The following is a 21,988-nucleotide window of genomic DNA, read 5'->3' as shown; positions in this document are numbered from 1 at the left end:
ATTGCCACACAACGTCTTCTCATGGATCTCAGAACATTAGTAAACACTACCCGAGGAAGACGTCGCCACTGCTCAGCAAGAGCATGTTGAAGGTCCTGCAACGTCACCAAATCGGTCAACTTCTCTGACGCATACTTGAGCGTAACGTTCACCTCATCTGCGGTACACTCGGACCCTGCCATCGGCAAATCTCAAAGTGAATCGAGATTCGTCACTAAAGACAACCGAATTCCACTGTCTTTGAGTAAATCTTATGTGTCTTGTGGCCAACACAAGTCGGTTACGGCGATGAAGAGGTGTCGAAGACCAGCAGCCTGCAAGCGATTTCGAACAGTTTGTGCAGTTACCCTTCCACCAAACATCTCTCTACTTGTGGAGGTTGCAGTGACAAATCTGTTTCTAAGGTGACGTAATCGTATTGCTTGATCTTCCTGGAGTGACGTCACACGTGGCGCTCCCGCCCTTGGGCGGTCGGCAATAGTTCCAGTTTGAAGCACTCTCATTCTAAGATTAATTATTGTCTGGCGTGAACAATTAAAGGCTCTTGCAACAGTGACCACAGACTGACCAGCATAGAGCATACCTATAGCACTTAGACGTTAAACATTTGAAAGGCGCGGCATTTTCTAACAAAGATGAAAATAACAATTTTAATTTGTTTTTCCAGTTCACGTTACGTGTGCGTGTTCAGTTTAAGCAAACTTGCATCGATTGACCTCACGAGTTTGTGTTTGCACATGTTTTTCAGGTTTTTCATCTTTATATGCTCAAAAGTCACGTGATCCACGTGACTTTACAATTTTATGAAATTAAAGAATTCTTACTACTTACTATCGTTAGAAACATTTTAAAATTTATTTGACTTACCAGAAAAAAAAATTTGTTGAAATTCATCAGTGTCAAGTTTTTAATTTGGCTGAGTATATATATTTCAGTTATCATGAAGAAAACTTGGCATGATTCAGACAGTAGACCAACAACAGAATTCAAATTAAGAGAGAAAAATACTTTATCCATTTAGAAGAAGTCATGCCCCAATTATATTTGTTCCCAAAATAAATATTAAAATAAAAAATCTATACTCTATAGTACCTACAGAATTTCCTACAGAATACCCAAACTCGTATTGTATAGGACCTTTTGCTAAGGGTAATGGGTTATTTTTGAAATAATAGAAAGAGTTATTCCCCTTTAAGTGGTTCACATATTAACCAAAATGAGAGAGAGAGACAGAGAGAGAGAAATGGGGTTTAACGTCCACTCGACACAAACTAGGTCATTTCGGGACTAACACATGGTTCAATTTTATTTCAATAATTCGCTTGCGCTTAGGGGTCTTTAGCTGTGGGGACACGGAGAAAACCCATGAGGTTGGATTAACCAAAATGAAATGGGGAATTAACGTCCTACTGTTCTGCTCCAACTGAGCTAATGAAGTCGACCATACGCCATACCGTGTGCCATGAGGCAAACTTTGCCGGGACAGCGGCGCTACGGCCTACCCTTATATCGAATATCAACTGCCAATGAATCTTTAACGTGCACGCCAATGTATACACGTGCAAGCCAATGTATCTACGTTTTTCGTCCCATCTGAACGACTATACAGCTGTCCTTATCAGGCCCTCCGCCCTGCATCAATGACAAGGGGAAACAGTCATACATCATATAGTGTGCTATTGGGGAAATTTAATTCCCCTTCGAATTCTCTGGCGTATTGGGGGTTGGATGGACGGATGGTTATCGCGTAAGCGTTGTATATATATGGTCTGTCATTGAGTCAACTGGCGTGGTTTCGATTCCCCGATTGTACGTGACAAGAAGTAGGGTCGCCTGTCCAATATCGAGGGTTTTCTCCAGGTCCTCCGGTTTCCTCCTACTGCTAAAGACCCCCTACGCGAAAGCGAATTGTTGAAATAAAATTGAACCATATGTTAGTCCCAAAATGACCTAGTTTGTTTAGAGTGGGCGTTAAACCACATCTCTCTCTCTCTCTCTCTCAGCTCTCTCTCTCCCTCTCTCATCAAATGACCAAGGAACACGTGTGAAATCCCATGGGTTCGCGTGGATAAAATAAATTTTAAACTATGTGGATGATCCGCTCAGGCTGTTAAAGTACATACGGGTTCTAATTCTCTATTACACCCGTTTCATTTAGAAGTGCCTGTTCAATTTATGACTGGTTAACCTGATCTATAACTTTGTTATCCAGTAACCCAGCGAAACTACTTCAATGAACTGTTTAATGGTTTGTTTATGGGGCTGAGAGGTCTGTGTTTTTACCCCTTTTTAGGGGTTACTTCTTCATATGTAAATAATATTAATCAAATCGTTGTGTCTATGACATCATGTTTGGAGTGTAGGACCTTCACATTTTAATAAACAACATGTACTGTGTATCGACAAACATTTAAGTCTTAGAGAGAGAGGGGGGGGGGGGGTCACTCGACCCAAACTAGGTCATTTCGGGACTAAAGTTTTAAAGGAACCAATTTAAGTCTCTAACTCAATTTTAATGTCTAATTAACAATCTATATAACATTTAACCTTTGTTAAAGTCTTGAGTATCCGATGCCATCGAGAGTTGATTATGGTCTTGTTTTGTTAATAATTGTCTAATTAATAGTTTATATAACATTTAAGGTCTGAAGAAAGACCTGCAATAGGCAGATTTAGATCTTATATGGCTATTTTCACGAACGTACAAATAACGGTAAAGACAAATTTGGAAAAGTAATTATGAATTTTTAAAGAAAATTTCACTGTATTCTATAGATTCATAACTCAAGAGGAAGTTTATGCAATAGCCATGGGGGGGGGGGGGGTAACTTAACAAAACCAACATTTGTAGGAATGTCTTTTCAGTTATTATCATTTAAACGACCATGTTAACAGTAAAGACATAACGGAAAAGACAAAAATTCAAAGTCATTAATGTGACCCCAGTTTTCTTAATAAATGTTTGAATACCATTAAAGCATAAATAAGCGATTACGCAATATAATTTTAACAAAACCCCCTTTGTTTGGTCTATCCCGATATATAAGAAGTTTTTTCCGTTATCATATTTATAAGGAAAAGACATACCATGACTAACTGCACTCATTCACAGTGTATAGACATGCATGATATTAAAGATACATTATACAAGATTTAGATAAAGAGCTGACCATTCTTCCTATAATAGCTCAAAAATAGATAATGCAAAATGAAAATATTGAAAATTTCATTCAAATTACTTCATTCTGAGCCAAGTTATCGCTGTTTGTAGTTTTGACAAGATGTGTGCATTGTGGTAACGGGCACTGGTATATTCGAGACTTACCCTCGTTTTCCCATCGAGAGTTGATTATGGTCTTGTTTTGTTAATAAATGTCTAATTAATAATTTATATAACATTTCAGGCCTAAAGAAAAACCTGCAATAGGCAGATTTAGCTCTTGCATGATGTATGTTTAACAGGGTGATTTGACAACCTTATTCCCTTTTTTTTTCAATCTGATTAAATTACAGATCTATATTTCGTTTTTATACTTTCGATGGCCTTCACCAGTTATATTAGTAGGTCGCGTCAGGGGTCGTGCGAGCGGCTTTTGACGTATGACGTCAGACATTGATTAATCAATAGCGTTGACGTTTCTAATGGTTTACCCACAGTTCCGTGCATTGCACGCCAAGAAGTCGTCGTAACAGATGGATTCATTGGCTAATCCCTCCCATCACCCAGAACGCGGAGAGACAAACAAAACGAAATTTTGAACTATAAAAAATGAAACGAAATAGGATCAGTGATTTTATCAGATTGCTGTTTTATGTCTTGGAACAGACAAATAGAAGAGACAATTTGTGCTACAACCTTGTGCGGTCCACTTATTCCTTTCTATAAACTTTTTCTTTCTATTATGTGTGATTTTCGTGCTTGTCCATAACCCTTTGATTTAATAGTGACACCTACGTGTAGTGACAAACTTGATAATGTGGCATGTGGTTAATTCGCTAACAAAGCATTAACGGAAAAGACAAATTATTCTCAAAATTTCGGCAGAAACAATATTTGATAATGCGCGAGAAATATCGTTTTTTTTTAGTATAATTACGTTTCTATAATTATTAAAGGGGCAATAACACTCTTGCTGGCTTGACAGCTCCAGAAAATAAAAAATAGCCTTATTCTAAGCAGTAGATGTGTTAGTGTCCTACCTGTTGTGTAAATTATCCATTAAATCCTATTTTACTTGTCCAGAGGGTTCAAAATTTTGTTTAAATCCAAGTCACATTTGAAAAGCTTTACGCCAGGCTTTTCAAATCATTTAGTTGAATTTTTCCAATTTTTTAAATTAGGTGTGTTAAGATGAAATTTGTATGATCAATTAAATGGAATATTGTAAAATAGTACAATTTGTTGACCAGAATAAAGATTGGGACATATTATTCAGTTACAACAAGAGTTGTATTGAGCCTTTAAACAGGCACTATTGGAATGAAACGAGGTTTAACGTCTTACTCCGACTGGGCTAATGAAGACGGGCATACGCCATACAGTGTACCGTGGGGGAAAATTTGCCCGGACTTGACTCAATGAAAGACCCTATGAACGCGCACAGGTCAACCATTCCAGGGCCCTGTTTCTCGAAATCTTAACTAAAGATAAAGTCCAAATTTTAGTAGATACTACAATTTTGATTGGCTAAGCACTAAAATCAATTTAATATTATCCAATCAAATTATTAAAATTTGGATTTTATCTTAGTTAAAATTTCGTGAAACCGGCCCCAGGATTGTAGGTTAGGGCTAGGTAAGGCTTTGGGCTAGATCTTGGTTAGGGTTAGTGTTAGCCTTGTTCACATTTCGTGAGGAAATCTGCAGGTGGCCTTGTTAAATAGATCTAATCGAAGATGATTGGTTGTTTTATTGAAATAAGATTTTATGTCGCAATTCTTATTAGTCCCCGACTGTAGGGTGAGTCTGTCGTTCAGATTGTCCCCGACTCACACATATATAGCTCGAAATTTCTAAACCCCAATCGAACATCTCCAGGCTATATAAGATATAAAATGGAATGGGGTTTAACTTCCTACTTATCCGCACCAAACGCGCTAATGAAATGAAATGAAATGGGGTTTAACGTCCTACTGTTCTGCTCCTATACTGGGCTAATGAAGACGGGCATACGCCATACAGTGTGCTATGAGGGAAATTTTGCCCGGGCAGCGGCACTATCGCCTACTCTTATATCGAATTCCAACTGCCGGGGGATCTTTTACGTGCATTCTAATATATACACGGGACCTCGGTTTTTCGTCTCATCCGAAGGACTAGACAGCTGTCCTTGTCAGGCCCTCCGAAACGCGCTAATGAAGACGCGGGGAAAAATGGTTAATATCGTCGCCGTGATAAGGTTAAAAACGCCAAGAAACATTTGAAATTAACAAAAATAAAATTCGTTTATTAAATCCCAATCATTGATTAGTCAGTAGTAATTATTCGATCTGTCGATGAAACATACATTGTCTAGATCACGCACGTCCATCAAACGTCATATTAAACTGTCTATATTGAAATATGGTCACGACGAGCGTGATCCTACGGTCGGGATATTTATTTACAAGTCGTCTGAGACTGTCCGATTCCCCTCTTGTACGTGACAAGGAGTATGGTTGCCTGTTCAACCTCGTGGGTTTTCTCCCGGTCCTCCGGTTTCCCCCCACTGCTAAAGACCCCTACGCGCAAGCGAATTATTGAAATAAAATCAAACCATATGTTAGTCCCGAAATGACCTAGTTTGTGTCGAGTGGACGTTAAACCCCATCTCTCTCTCTCTCTCTCTCTCTCTCTCTCCCCCCTCTCTCTCTCTCAGACTGTCTCAAACAACTGTCGTCTAAAACGGGTTATTGAATAAGAATAATTGACGGCGAAAGATTTGGGAGTTTTGAAAGACGAGATCAATTGATCAATCAATTGACAAGAAGCTCAAAGGTATAAGACAATAAAATGTCTAAAAATGTCAAATTTACCTAATATCTGTTAGATTTATCTGGGATACAAACTAGAATTTAGATGTAATAATATCATATGATCACGTAATAGACTTCGATCATTGCGTCTCCTTGCGTCTCCTTGTCGTACCCCTGTCTGTAAACGTAAAGGTAACTAAAAGATTTTGTTGAAATAACTTAGAAGATGTAGTACATTAGCCACATGTCGAGGCCTATCTCCACATGTGTATTCAGTAATCGTATCTACGTAACGAACGAGAGACGACTATTGTTAGTCTAAACTTCCTCGTTGCCGATCACGTTTGACTAACAAAAACGATAAAGACAAGCGAACCCTTGAAACTGTTTAACCGATAGACTGTCGCATTCGTCTAACTTGTCCGATACACTTCACCAGTTAAACAACGAGACGACGACATCTTCACTGAGCTTTTACTTGTCAACATTCGACATAAAAACGTCATCATGTTTTGAATGCGTGCAGTTGGATACAACTAAGAATACTTGCAGCATTAATATTTAAATAAGTGAATTAAAATTATTAATATTAAAATATCATCATGTCGTATGTGAATGAGTGTAAAGGTAGAAGTAAATTATTGGAAGGATACCTAGAACAAAAATCTCAGGTAAGTCGAGATTTATTCCAGGTGGGTTTTATTGGGGTCATATCATTGATGTGAGTTTCCCCAGTTGTAAACAAATCATTAACATGTAACTGTATTTAAATATTTGATATTTGTGGAAGAGAGATAGTGAGACGGAGAGAGAGAGAGAGAGAGAGAGAGAGAGAGATAGGAATCCGAACCAACTGGGCATATTATGTATAATATAATAATTTGTACATATTTATATTTTATTGATCTTTAACTGGCTTTTTTTTGATTTTCACGTCACCCCCTTTCATTCAGAGTATATTTCGTACTTATATTTTCTTAATCTTTAATTTGCTTTGTTTTTCATTCATCTACTTTATTTTTTCTGTGTTTTCTGCATGTATGTGATTTGTCCATTAGCTCAGTAGGTACTAGGACGTTAAACCCCATTTCATGAGCCCAGTAGACGCTAGGACGTTAAACCCCATTTCATTTGTTTATCTACGTGAGGGAAAATATAAGAAACCCCATATAAAGCCAAAATAAACACTCGGGCAACATAAAAATATTATATTTATCACCATGTTTCATTAAAGTACACCTTTTATTATTAAAGGACAATATTGGTGCCAGTCATTATCACATATGTGAAAGAGCTGGTTAAACACATTCCAAATATAATTTTACCACAGAGATCATTGCTACGATAGCTGAGTAATACAATTCAATAAAGTAATTGAATGTCATTAGATAAGAGAACACGAGAAAAATAGAAATAGTCCGTACATTCCCTTGTTTATATTCATTCTATATCTTATAAAAACATGGTAATGCACGGACTTTTTCTGTTTTTCTTTCGTGTTCTCTTATCTAATGACATTCAATTACTTTATTGAATTGTATTACTCAGTTATATAGAGGTATGACTCGTGTTTTCCTTTGGCGTTCGTGCCTTCCGATTCAGGAAACCTGTATTACTCAGCTATCGTAGCAATGATCTCTGTGTTAAAATTATATTTGGAACGCGTTTAATTAGCTCTATCCAATATGTGATAATGACTGGCACCAATATTGTCCTTTAATGTGGGGCTTGACGTCAGTGTTACAGTATTGCATAATACACTTTAAATACACCAGTGAAAGTGGGGTTTTACGTTTTGGTCTGTTGGGTTTTCCTTGTTTCTGGGTATCTCACTTTTAGTGATGCGTAATAAGAATCACCGAAAGGACGAGGATGTAGGGAGATACACAGCCGCCCACTGTTGATTGTGGAGGTAAATATACAGTCGGACAGTCGTATGTACTGACAGACATTCACATGAAAAGAGTTGGTCAGGACCGCCCCCTTTGTTCCTCCAAATCTGAGGCCAAATTGGCCCTGCCTAAAGATTTCTTCATATATAGGGTATAAGGAAGATGCTATTACTTTGTATTAAATAAATCTAGATGTGAACTTGTTAAAACTAAACTGTTCGTTTGAAAACCTTTTCCTTGCCTTTCGCTGGACGAAGCCTTCGCCGCGAAGACTTATAGTGCTGGGCCGCCTTGAGTCAATTTGGTTCAATATAGAACTAATGCCTGTAATCTAACAGAACATTTGGGGTATAGATGATAATTAATGTTCCTAACTACCTTCGTCCACCCAACAAACTGGCCGCTTTTAACAGGTCATATGTAAATGTGGGTGGGAGGACTCACGTGACACCAGGTGTTCCAAATAGAGTAATCATACCCTGTCTCGTGCACAGCAAAAGCTATATTATGGAACAGCTCCAAGAACAGCTCGGCTTCTGTAATCCAAGTACAAACTGTCACTGTATTGGGTTATAAGTAGATAAAGCTGATAATATGTTGATTTGAACAACTGGTACCACTTCTCTGTATTGAGCTGTAAGTAGATAGATATATATGCTGATTTGAACAGCTGATATCACATCTAAGCTGATTGAAAAGTTCACACATTTTAATTATTTTGTGGGGTGGGATTGCTTGTTTATTCTTGTTGTTTTATTTTGTTCTTTTATGTGTGGTGGGATATTCTTTCATATATAAAAATAACCACACTTTAATAATAAAGAAAATATCCATGTGTGTAAAATAGCTTTATTTAATGTCCGCTTCCACCGAGGTGATATCGCAGACAATTACATGTTATATATACATCGTGAGATCATTTACAATGTGTTTAGCGAAAAAGAAATAAAGGGATTATTAAAAATATTTCTATGTGTACAGAAAGAAGGATAAATGACAGGACGAGACATTATATAACAAGTGGAATAGTGACAAACATAGACATACATTGTACAGTACAACACGAACATTTCACAAAGCAAATTAGCTCTGATAAAGTATATCTCATATAGTGGGACTGGTTTACGTCATAAGAAGGTATTAATTGATACTAGAGTTTAACATGACCGTGTAAATAATAGGCATGTTATATAGTCTGAATTATCTCTGACATCAATCAAACCATGAATATGATTCACATAAATTGAAACCCACTAATTTACATTCGTATGGAATAAAAACCCTAAATAATACACCACGGAAAACACAAAACAATTTATAAAACTGAAATGAAATGGGATTTAACGTTCTGCTCCGACTGGGCTAATGGAGACGGCCATACGAAATGAACTGGGGTTTAACGTCTTACTGTTCTGCTCCGACTGGGCTAATGGGGACGAGCATTCGAAATGAAATGAAAAGAAATGGGGTTTAACGTGTTACTGGTCTGCCCCGACTGGGCTAATGAAGACGGGTATACGCCAAACAGTAACAATTAATGTTCTGTGAGAGAAATTTTTCACAGACAGCGGCGTTACGGCCTACTCTTAAATCGAATTCGAACTGTCAAGGGATCATTTACGTGTACGTCAATGTGTACACGGGGCCATGGTTTTCCATCCTATCTGAACGACTATACACTGTCACTTGCCAGATCCTCTGTCTTGAACCACTGACAAGAGGCAACCACGCCGGAAAATACCGATGAACTTTCATGACCAACGCAGGATTGATCACAGGACCTCCTGGTTAGCGAGCCAACAACAGTTGTCTGTCCTCACGTATATCATTAATTTCCGTCCTAGTCCGGACGTTTTCCCGTATGCAAATGAGATTCGTCGGAGACGTCATAGGGTATATGTTCTAATAATGCTAAGTTCCATTATGCATTTGTCTATTATGCAAAATGCAGAATGGAGAAGTATAATGTGTAAAATAACTATTATACTGTATTTTGTATTATTGAAAAGTGTATTCTGTATTTTAACACTGACATTGACATTATGAAGCAATGGAAATTGTAAATTGTAAAACTAAAATACGTATTTTGAACTGCTGACATAATATGCAGTTTGCACAGTGAACATTGAAATAATATTGGCAACGTTATTCTGCCATACATTGAGCCCGTACATCGATGTTAGTTGGTGATATTTCACCTTGAACTAGAGCAACAAGTTACGTATATCTATTATAACTATAGACGAATTCAGGGATATTTAATCCGATTAGTGAAATAATATTATTACATATCTGAACTCCTATCACATCCAATAAAAAGGTGAAAGGATTCATGAATAGGTATTCCCGACGGCCATTCAGCATTCATCCATAGTATGGTAATCTTTCATAAATGAGAGAGAGAGAGAGAGAAGAGAGAGAGAGAGAGAGAGAGAGAGAGAGAGAGATCTAAGCACTGCATTAGCCTAGTCGGAGCACCACAGTAGGACGTTAAACCCCATTTTATTTATATCCTGAATGCGATAGGCCAACCTGTTAACATCCCGAATATCTTATCGTACTGTATTACCACATCATTATATATAAACATCCTGGATAAAATATATCATCCAATCATTGCCGAGAAATTGTTCGAGTTAGATAACAACAGAACATTCCTATTGATAAAAATCATCTAACCTACATTTTTATATGATTTGATTAGCGCTAATTAACAGTCCAATTCTTTAGATCCCACGGTTGTTGAAGAATAAATAATTTTATTTTTATTTAATTTGTTTAAACAATAGAACATGCTCTAAGATATCATCTTTATCATAGATATCTAATGTCAACAGCCTTCAACTAAAGAAGTCATGTTTGGGTTTTTGTATTAACTTTAAAGTAGTCAAGTCTCTAACTCAATATCATCCAAAATCTTCGACGTTGAAAACACGATTTATTTGCCAGTTTAAATTAACATTGATGTTGTGATCTTACCGGGAAAAGATGGCCTTCTGATATCCAATATTTAAGACACAATAAACATTTTACAATCGGTACACGAATCGTGTACCATAATGCGTTTCAGCGCTATTTGTAATAAGGAACTCGAAAAACGAGGCTAGGCATATTCTACAAGTCATGTCAAACGGTAACGCTATATTCTTATCTGGAGAGCACGCCTAATAAATACTATCGGCGTAGACTGGAATAACCAGACGCTAGAGATTGAAATTCGATTGAGAATACTGGCGTATTTCGCTGAACCTAATAGAAATTACAGTAAAAACAGAAACGATTGAATGTAAATCAATTTATATACATTCATATTACATTATTGTATGCTTTGCGACCCATTTGTGTCAATTTCTAGGTCCCAAATATTAGCGATTTAGCTCCTTTAACTCAACATATTTTCCTTATATCCGTATCTATATAATAAATTTAAAGAAAATAAAAAAATAATCTCTCACAAAGTTTGGTTTGTATAAAATCACTGAACCTAAAGAACTCAATTAACATACAATATATATGTACGTCATTGCATCTATATCTCGTTCCGTGTTCTTTCAAATATTATGATTTATATGAATTAAATTGTAGATACTATAATTTGATTCATGATTTAAGTGCAAAGTTTTACTTGGTGACTATTTTTTATATTAAAACTGGGAGCAGAAATACACAATAAATCTCCTAGATATTAAAGATACATTATGTAAGATTTAGATAAAGAGCTGGCCATTCTTGTTATAATAGTTCGAAAATAGATATTGTAAAATTTATAATTTGAAAATTTCATTCAATTTACTCTATTGCGATCAGACGTGTGCAATAATTTCAATTTTTAGCTTAAATCAAAAGATGGCTGACCCGTCCTAATCAATTTAATATCGGAAAAATCTGATGCCATCGAGAGCTTATTATGGTCTGGATAAGTTAATTAATGTCTAATTAATAATTAAGATAACATTTCAGGCCTATAGAAAGACCAGCAATAGACAGATTTAGCTCTTGCATAATGTATGTTTAAATATTATGCATGTATCTAAATCAGAGAGATGGGTTACACATAGGCATAATCTGCTCCCGGATCCAAATTCAGATTTACTGAATAAAAAGGTGATTTGAGGAAATCATAAAAATGACAAGAATTCTGTCATAAAATGTCACCATTTGAAAGAATAAAAAAAAAATGGTTTGGGAGAGGCGTTTATTGACAATTGCACTTTTAAAAAGGGCAAGTCTTTATTGTTTTCGGTGTCTATGACGTCATTATATAATATATGCACACGTGATGTACGTCTTTAAATACCTAGAGGTTGTTGTACTATTATTACTTTTAAGGTCGCTTCAGAGGTCATACCAGCGGCTTTTGACCCTATGACGTCAGACATTGATTAATCAATCAGCGTTGACGTTTCTAGCGGTTTACCCACAATTCCGTGCATTGCACGCAAAGAAACCCGCCGTAACCGACCGTTTCACTGGCAAATCCCTCACTTCAACCAGAACACGTGTTGTATAACAACTCTGCCAGATCCTAGTGCTGTGAAGTCATGTAAAACGAGATTTTGAACTATAAAAAACGAAACGAAATAGGATCTGTGTTTTAATCCAATTGGAGAATATCCCAGGAATATCAACATCCCGGGAATATCAACCTCTTATTGTAGTCGCGACATTTGTAAATTTGAATATTCCGGGGTGTATGTAGAAAAGCGTTCTAGATATCTTTAACAAATTTTGAACACAAATCAACCTATTATATATAATAATAAGTGCAGAAGGACCGCACTACACGTAAAACAAAAATCTACAAGATAAACCTGCGGACAAGACAGAAAATAGACATTGCCCCAAATAAACAAATATCAAATCAAGTGAATGGATCCGGGGGCCAGCCGTAAGCGTCCACTGCGCTGTACAGTCCCGGGCCTGTAGTGACACAGACTTCACTCAAATTTGAAAACAATCAGGAATACAAAAATGACGTAACAGAAATAATGCGATCGATCTTAACAGTGGCCGTCTCCTCAATGGCGATAGTCTGCCAGTTGACGTCATGAGTTAGAACGTCAAACAATTTTAACAATAAGGGTGATAATCCGGATAGAATCTCGAAAAACGCTAAAATAATAATTAATCGTGGTTTTTGCTAATTAGAAATTTCTCGGTTGATTAATTTTTGTGATTGCATAGCAACAAAATTAATATCACTTATGATGTGCTATTAATATTCCCGGATATATCGCAAAAACCGTTCCAGATATCTTTATGAAAAATTGAACATACATCAACCCATTATAGTATTTGTACACTTGTGGAACTTACCGCAGAATATCGGACAAACCGTTCATTATACTTTGGAACTCTGTATACAATAATTCATTATATAGTCGTTATGTTTTTTCTAATTCATTACGTAGTAGTTCTGCCGTTTGCTTATTCATTACACAATCAAACAAATATACATAATACAAATCCGGAATCATCAAAATGACTTCCTGGGTAGGTGAAATATTCCCGGATTAGGATAATTCTAAGAATTTCTGTTTTGACTAATAATATTAATAATATTCACAGGTTCAGAATTATGTATTTTTTTCTTTCAATAAAACAAATCGTGAGATAACTCTGGTTTTTTTTCTCTCTCTCTCTCTCTCTCTCTCTCTCTCTCTCTTTTATATTGAAGTTCTGACTTCATTCAACTAATTCAAATTTACTCATATTATTCAGCTTTATTATATAAATATTTTGATATCTCCTGGGGAATTAGAAGGGGATTACCCTAAAATATACATGTATTTGCGTAGGTATGTGGGGATATCTATTACATATGTAGGTTATTCAATACATATGCTATTGATATGTAAATTGTCCATGTATAAGTAACGTTGCTGCGACAATAAACGATGTACGTAAATTGTCTATGTATAATCCTCGTGCTCATTTTATGAAGAGCATACAGTAGTGAACTTAAAGATGCATTATGGATAATCGAGACATAGTCTCGGTTGTCAAGTAACGTTGCTGCGATAATAACAATCTAGCCCACTACTTCAAATAATCATATCTTTGCCTAAAATAAAGTTGCTTAAATAAAATTTTCAATATATACATTTTCAATTTTTGCAATATTATAGCAAGAACGGTCAGTTCTTTATCTAATTCTTATAAAATGGGTCTTTAAAGGCTCAATACCACTCTTGTTGTAACTGAATGATATGTCCCAATCTTTATTCTGGTCAACAAATTGTACTATTTTACAATATTCCAATTAATTGATGATACAAATTTCATCTTAACACACCTAATTTAAAAATTTGGAAAAATTCAACTAAATGATTTGAAAAGCCTGACGTAAAGCTTTTCAAATGTGACTTGGATTTAAAAATATTTTTGAACCCTCTGGACAAGTAAAATAGGATTTAATGGATAATTTACACATCAGGTGGGACACTTAAACATCTAGTACTTAGAATAAGGCTATTTTTTTTATTTTCTGGAGCTGTCAAGCCAGCAAGAGTGTTATTGTCCCTTTAATAACCGCCATATTCTGACATTTATGAAATGGAATGGGGTTTGACGTCTCGGTATCGTCATGCTAACATTTTATTTTATAGTTATGTGTGCGGTGCGATAAAGAAATATTCTGAATGGACAGTGACGTTTTGGACTACTTTTCTTGAAGTTCCAACTATACTGTACCATCTAAACAGCCGGTCAGCTTTCCTTGTCAGTCTAACTTGAAGGCGTCACTCCTCACAGGGAAAGACCTCGCTTGACAATTCCAACTGGTTGTTTTCGGTCAATGTCGAGGGAATACAGCCCATTCCGTGGTTATACTTAGAATGGTAATACCAAGATGTTATACACTGCTCAGCCAGGCCCGTAACTAGGGCCCCCTCTGCACAAAAAATGCGCTGGAGTCTATTTTGAGACACATATTTTAACTAAACATAAACATTATAAGTGGCGAGTTGTCACGTTAAGACACCTTGGTAGTTGAAAATCGAAATAAGAATAGGTTGAAATTACACTGCATAGTCTCGCATTCTTCATTAAACCAGTTGGTGTAGAACAGTAGGATGTTCAACATCATTTCATTTTAATAATCTCTTTAATAGCCATGCAATGACCCCAGTTTACTCCCCCTCCGCGCAAGCGATTTATTGAAATAAAATTGAAATATTTGTTAGTCCCGAAATGTCAAGTGGACGTCTCTCTCTCTCTCTCTCTCTCTCTCTCTCTCCACATTTTTTCCGGTGTGCCCCCCCCCCCTTGTTAGTGATGTAAGACGGAGGGCCTTCCAAATAAAGCTGTCTAATCATTCGGATGGGACGAAAACCGAGGTCCCATTCGATATAAGAGTAGGCCGTAGTGCCGCTGTCCGGGCAAAATTTCCCTCATAGCCCAGTTCGTTAAATCCCATCTCATTCCATACCTCCCCCTCTCTCTCTCTCTCCCCCTCTCTCTCTCTCCCTCTCTCTCGCAATGACCTAATTAAAACAGTTGGCGATACACTAAATCCCATTTCATGCCACTTAAATAAAAATAAACCCCCTCAGCAATGGGCTGAATGGCGACCTTCAAAGTAATAAATCTTATTAAGTACCTAATATTTAAAGATTTGAATCTAAATTCTGCTTGTCAGTAAAATATAAACTAAATATATAAATAATAGGTAATATTGCCCGGGGGCATGTTTTGTTTTATCAAGTATTGAACAATTGTTATAGGTTATATAAATATGATATAAATATTGAACAAACAAATATTATTAGTTTTATAAATATGATATCAATATTGAACAATTGTTATAGGTTATATAAATATGATATAATTATTGAACAATTGTTATAAGTTTTATAAATATGATATCAATATTGAACAATTGTTATAAATGAAATGAAATGAAATGGGGTTTAACGTCCTACTGTTCTGCTCCTGACCTGGGCTAATAAAGACGGGCATACGCCATAAAGTGTGCTACGAGGGAAATTTTGCCCGGGAAGCGGCGCTACGGCCTACTCTTATATCGAATTCCAACTGCCAAGGGATCTTTTACGTGCACGCCAATGTGTACACGGGACCTCGGTTTTCGTCCCATTCGAACGACTAGACAGCTGTCCTTGTCAGGCCCTCCATCCTGCATCACTGACAAGGGGGAAACCACGCCGGAAAATCTGGTAGAACTTTCTCGGCCAATGCAGGGATCGAACACCCGACCCCCAGGCTAGCGAGCCAGCGTAGGTTATATAAATATAATATAAATATTGAACAATTGTTATAAGTTATATAAATATTGAACATTCGTTATAGGGTTTATATAAATATTATATAACTAGTAGGTAATAGAGTCCTATAAATTATATAAATGTATAGGGGGGGGGGGGGCGAGGGAGGGGGGGATGACAACTCCAGAACCTGTGAATCGTCTATAACTTCTTTTACAGGTACGATAATGAAAAATGTTTTTTTTACGTATATAACACCGTCGTGTTGTCTGATCAAACGTTTAAAGATAAAAGTGGAAATTGTTTCACCTCTGTGACAAATAGTCCTAGTATTTAACAGGTATATATATAGTATTATTGATGGGGACAGGTATTTTTACCTGGCAGGTGTATATATATACATGTATATTATTATTGAGTCAATGAGGACAAGGTAAAATACCTGGCAGTGTTTCGTTTGCTTTGAACTAATCCCGAGGGATTTCTCGGACCATTGCGCCAGATAAATGTAAAATACCAGACTGGTTGTTAAATTTGTAGACCGGTTATATTCCCTTTTCACAAGGTAAATACTGATTAGATAAAATAAATTAATTTAAATTCATGCTTTGGCCTTGAAGAAAATGTTGAAAAATCGCGGGTGTCAATTATAACAATAATAATAATAATTGATTTATATAGCGCCAACAATTCAACTCAGCGAGCTGCTCTCGGGCACTTTACATAAATACAACTAATATAAAATTACAACAATCACAACACATTAATCCATAAAAAAAAAGACATAAACAAAAAACGGAGAACATTATTTAGTACACATGGTAAAAGTTTGACACAAACACAGCTAGAACCTTATTTTGATCAGTTGTATATTTGATTAAAACGTTCGGTTTGAGATACTTTTAAAAACATTTAATAGAATTTGCGCTTTTTGTGAATTGTGGTGGATAACTGTACTCGAATATCCATTTTATCACTCAAATTATCCCTGCAAACAAAATTCGCAGATTTACGTGTTTCATAAAACCAGAATAATAAGTGAATTTTAATACTGTCATTTACGGCTAGTCTAGATAATTTTCGTTTTAGCTCTATACCGATTCTCATTATACCGACCATCTTTTGATTCTTATAGATTTATTATATCACATTGTACATCCATAAAGGAATACCGCAGATGTTATGCTATAAATGTATGATCAACTTTTGTTTAAACTGTGTATGCTGTCCTTGCTGGATGAAATGATACAATTAAAGATACATTAGTTAAGAGTTTAATAAAGAGTTGACCATTCTTGCTATAATAATTCAAAAATAGATGATAAAAAAAGAAAATATTGAAAATTTCATTCAAATTACTTCATTCTCAGCCAAGTTATCATTGTTTGTAGTTTTGACAAGATGTGTGCACAGTGGTAACCAGGGCACTGGTATAATCTGGACTTAGCCTCGCTTTCCCATTTTTTAAATTAAATTTTTAAATGGCGAACCGTTTTTATCTAGTTAAAATCTCGAATATCCGATGCCATCTAGAGTTGATTATGGTCTGGATAAGTTAATTTATGTCTAATTAATAGTTTATATAACATTTCAGGCCTAAAAAAAGACCTGCTATAGGCAGATTTAGCTCTTGCATAATGTATGTTAAAATCTTATCTTTAGGAATGGAGTGTGTGTAAGTAGGGGAGGGGGAATCTAGGGCTCCAACCGGGAGAGGGAGAGAGAGAAATGGGGTTTAATGTCCACTCGACACAAACTAGGTCATTTCGGGACTAACATATGATTTAATTTTATTTCAATAATTCGCTTGCGCGTAGGGGTCTTTAGCAGTGGGAGGAAACCGGAGGACCCGGAGAAAACCCACGAGATTGGACAGGCGACCCTACTCCTTGTCACGTACAACCGGGGATTTCAAACCACGCCAGTTGACTCAATGACAGGCTTTATGATACAGCACGCACGTGCTAACCATTCGGCCATCCAACCCCCCGGCTCCAACTGGGTTCATCGGTGTATTTCAAGTATTTTAAACCATTTCCGATAGATATAATACGTAAGAAAACAGATTAAAATGAATCCAAAATAGAAGTTTTACTTTAAGGTGTTCTTTGTTTGTTCGTCTGAGGTTTTATTTTTTTTTGTTTGGCTGTGGGTTTATTTTTTGTTTGGAGTCAGTAAGTTACTGACAGATTTTCGTTTATTTAAAAGATAAACAATGTGAATTAAAATGGAGAGATTGTTGACCTAGGGGGAGTTGTTTTATTTCTGTATTTGTTTCTTGGTTTTTCGTTTGTTGTTGATTTGTGGCTAAATCACTGCCAAGTTATTGTTTCTTCCTTTAAAAAAAAAAAATATGATGAATTTAAAATGCAGAAAAAAAACGGATATTTTTTACGTATTAATTTTTGTCTGTGCCCCTATTATTAATTTTTTGTTGTTGTTACCTGGGGTCTGTATAGAGGGTAAGTTATTTTTTTTTTACCTGGGGCTGTATAGAGAGGGTAGTTTATATTTTACCTGGGGGCCGTATAGATGTTTTTTGTTCCCTGGCGGGGGGGGGGGGGGTCGTATAGATGTTTGTTGTTACCTGTAGACAGGCAGCCTAATTTTAGTAGTTCCTTTAGGAACTCTCTCTAATCGAACGATGTCCGCCTCTTTCTATAGCTGCAATATGAAAATACGGTAAAATTCTGATCTTCCCAATCTCTGTTCACAGGCCAATTTGGAACCCCTTACCTTCTAGTTTTCACCGTGATTTTTTATTTTTCGCAAAAGGAATTATTCCTCAGCATATCTGACACAAATTTATAATAATTCAGCGTGAGAAGAACAAGATCGCTTGGCAGTTGAAAATCGAAAGACGAGTAGGCCATAAAGCATCTATATGTCTAGTGCAGAAGGATAAGACAATAAACTATATTTCTTTTTATATCCTTTTAAAATCAGCTAATCTAGGTTCAGAGATATTTTTGTCGACTTTTTTTTTTTTTAGAAATCTATTTTATAAAGATCAGTTTTACTTTTGACATAACTGTACCGACTTTCCCATTCATTTCAAATATCACTAGTTTGTCAGTCTGTCACGCATAAAACAATATCATAGTTCACTGCCGACACGTCATGTCATAACACACAGAACACCTGACGAATTACCCCTCGGTCGCCTGCATCTCATATAGGCAACATAACATCTTACTGAGAACTGTGGTCTAATGTGGAGGTCTCGAGGATAAATTGCTTTAAAACATAGCTACGGTTTCTGAAGTGGGGGGTAAGTAGGCCGTTATTATAAACCTATGACGTCAGAGTTCATTGATAACGGAAGATATAAAACAATATCAATTATTTATCTGCATGAACGTCCTTCTCATTGACTTATTTCAACAGATATCATATTGACGATTGGGGTCGTAATATTAAAGTAGTATTATGGGAGATTAGATAAAGAGCTGACAGTTCTCGCTATAATGGTTAAAAAATAGATAATATAAAGGGAATATATTGAAAAATGTCAGTCAAATTGCTCCACTCTGAACCGAGATATTAGCGATCGAATTTTAGGTCTAGCCTCGATCATCTGTACAAAAGTCGGTGCGATAAAAAAAAACATAGTCTCGAGTATCCTTTTTTGTATTTAATCATCAATGAACGTTGACCAGCAGGTCGGATTCAAATCAGTTTATTTAACAAATCAGGCCTAAAGAAAGATCTGCAATGGGCAGATTTAGCTCTTGCTTAATGTATGTTTCATATTTTATCATTGTTTGATAATGACTAGAGAAGCCTAGTCGAAACGTCGCTCAGTAATAAGCAGCAATTGTATTCCATAGAATTGCCGGTTTGTTTTCACTTTCCCAGCAGATTAACCCTACTAATTAAGCGGATTAGGGATTAGCTTTAGATTAGTGAGTTATACTCTGTTTTAATTATTGCATGAACATTTCAATTTAACCTATGACATTTGTGAACTATAAATCACTGTCTGATTTTTCGTTCATATGTCAGTTCAATTTTATACTTAATTACGATGAACACTGTTTGTGATAAAAGTTTATTAAATAGTTGAAAGTTCAAAGTGTATGCCATTCCAAAATGGCTAATGCACAGGTAAACGTTAGGTATATTCCAAACTCGAGAGGGACTTGAAGCCTAGTTTATGATAATTATAAGTTCAGTGTTAAGACAAGAAGAGGAGCCACTATTCACTGGAGGTGTACTGTTCGTGAATGCCCTGCTACCTACAGAAACATCCATAATCATCAAGCTGATCCAACCAAATTAAAAGTTGATTTTGAATATACATGTACAATACTAAATTTGTTAATAAATTGTATGTAAAGTAGTTAATATTGATATGAAAAATATATATGTACGCGCTAAATTTGTTAATAAAATAACTTTTATGTAAAGTGGTTAATATTGATATGAAAAAGACTATAGTTTTAACACCATTGTTACCCTAATTAGTACTGGTCCAATGATTTTACCTGGAAAACAATAGCTGCTGGGAAAGTGAGAACACCCCGAATTGTCACCCGTATATTCCAGTTCAATCACTAAATGCCATTAAAACAATTTATATAAAATGTTATAGAGTCTCAGAAACTTGTCCCTTACACATAAAATCGTAAAAATTGTTTTTGTTTTTATCGAGATTCAAACGTTAGAACAAATTAATCTGCCTGGATCTTCACGGGGTTCTTTCTTTTCTTATACATTTGTCTTTTTGCCCAGTGGCTAATTGGGTGAGACTCAATGACAGGCCTCATGATACAGCGCGTAGCCTACGTGCTAACCATTCGACCATCCACTCCCCACCCCCATGCATAATAGAAATAGCATATTAGAACATAATGTACTTTATATGGGATCGGGGGTCACGGTGGCCGAGAAAGTTCATCGGGAATTTCCGATGTGGTTTCCCCTTGTCTGTGGTGCAAGAAGGAGGGCCTGGCAAGGACAGCTGTCTAGTTGTTCGGATGGAACGGAAAACCGAGGTCCCGTGTACACATTGGCCTGCACGTAAACGATCCCTTGACAGTTGGAATTCGATATTAGAGTAGGCCGTAGTGCCGCTGTCCGGGCAAAATGTCCCTCATAGCACACTGTATATGGGGTATCATATGCCCGTCTTCATTAGCCCAGTTCGGAGCAGAACAGTAGCACGTTCAACCCAATTTAATTTCATTTCATGCTAGCTACTTGATTCAAGGGCAGACCGTAAGAGTTACACAATTTGGCGACCCAATCCCTCCATATATCTACACACGATATAGATGTCCGTTTTGGCATCAATAACACGAACGTCAACCTATATTTTACACAGACGTGATTTTGTAATATTATAATTTTAGCTGACATATTTATTCCTTACAGACTACTTAATAATTCTGTTTTTAGAACGACGCCACTACATATAACAGTATTATAGAAACAATAATATGTATTCATATTTAAAAACAACATGTAATCATATTTTAAACAATAATATGTAATTATAATTTTAAAACAATATGTAATTATATTTTTAAAATAAAAACATGTAATTATATTTTTAAAAGCAATAATATGTAGTCATATTTTTAAAATAATCATATGTAATCATATTTTAAAAATAATATGTAATTTTATTTTTAAAATAATATGTAATTTTATTTTTAAAATAATATGTAATTTTATTTTTAAAATAATAACATGTAATTATATTTTTAAAAGCAATAATATGCACTCATATTTTAAAAAATAATAATATGTACTCATATTTTAAAAATAATATGTACTCATATTTTCGAATAATAATTCTATTTTTAAAATAATAATATGCAGACTACTCATATTTCAAAAATAATAATTATATTTTAAAAATAATAATTATATTTTAAAAATAATAATTATATTTTAAAAATAATAATTATAGTTT

General features: G+C 35.7%; 1 protein-coding gene across 6 annotated transcripts in view; it reads left to right on the top strand.

The window, feature by feature from the left end:
- The first annotated feature begins 6,301 nt into the window (after positions 1 to 6,301).
- LOC126817096 (tight junction protein ZO-1) overlaps positions 6,302 to 21,988 on the top strand; it is a 55,189-nt gene continuing 39,502 nt past the window's right edge. For all 6 annotated transcript variants that reach the window (XM_050543902.2, XM_050543898.2, XM_050543901.2 and 3 more), the window contains exon 1: positions 6,302 to 6,625. In XM_050543902.2, the coding sequence (XP_050399859.2) occupies positions 6,557 to 6,625 (69 nt within the window). In that variant the 5' untranslated portion in view covers positions 6,302 to 6,556. The remainder of the gene's footprint in view (positions 6,626 to 21,988) is intronic.

Source organism: Patella vulgata, chromosome 4 (assembly GCF_932274485.2).
Source record: "Patella vulgata chromosome 4, xgPatVulg1.2, whole genome shotgun sequence".
Taxonomy (NCBI): Eukaryota; Metazoa; Mollusca; class Gastropoda; family Patellidae; genus Patella; species Patella vulgata.
Note: the sequence above shows the minus strand (reverse complement) of the source record. Positions and strands in the feature narration are given on the sequence as shown.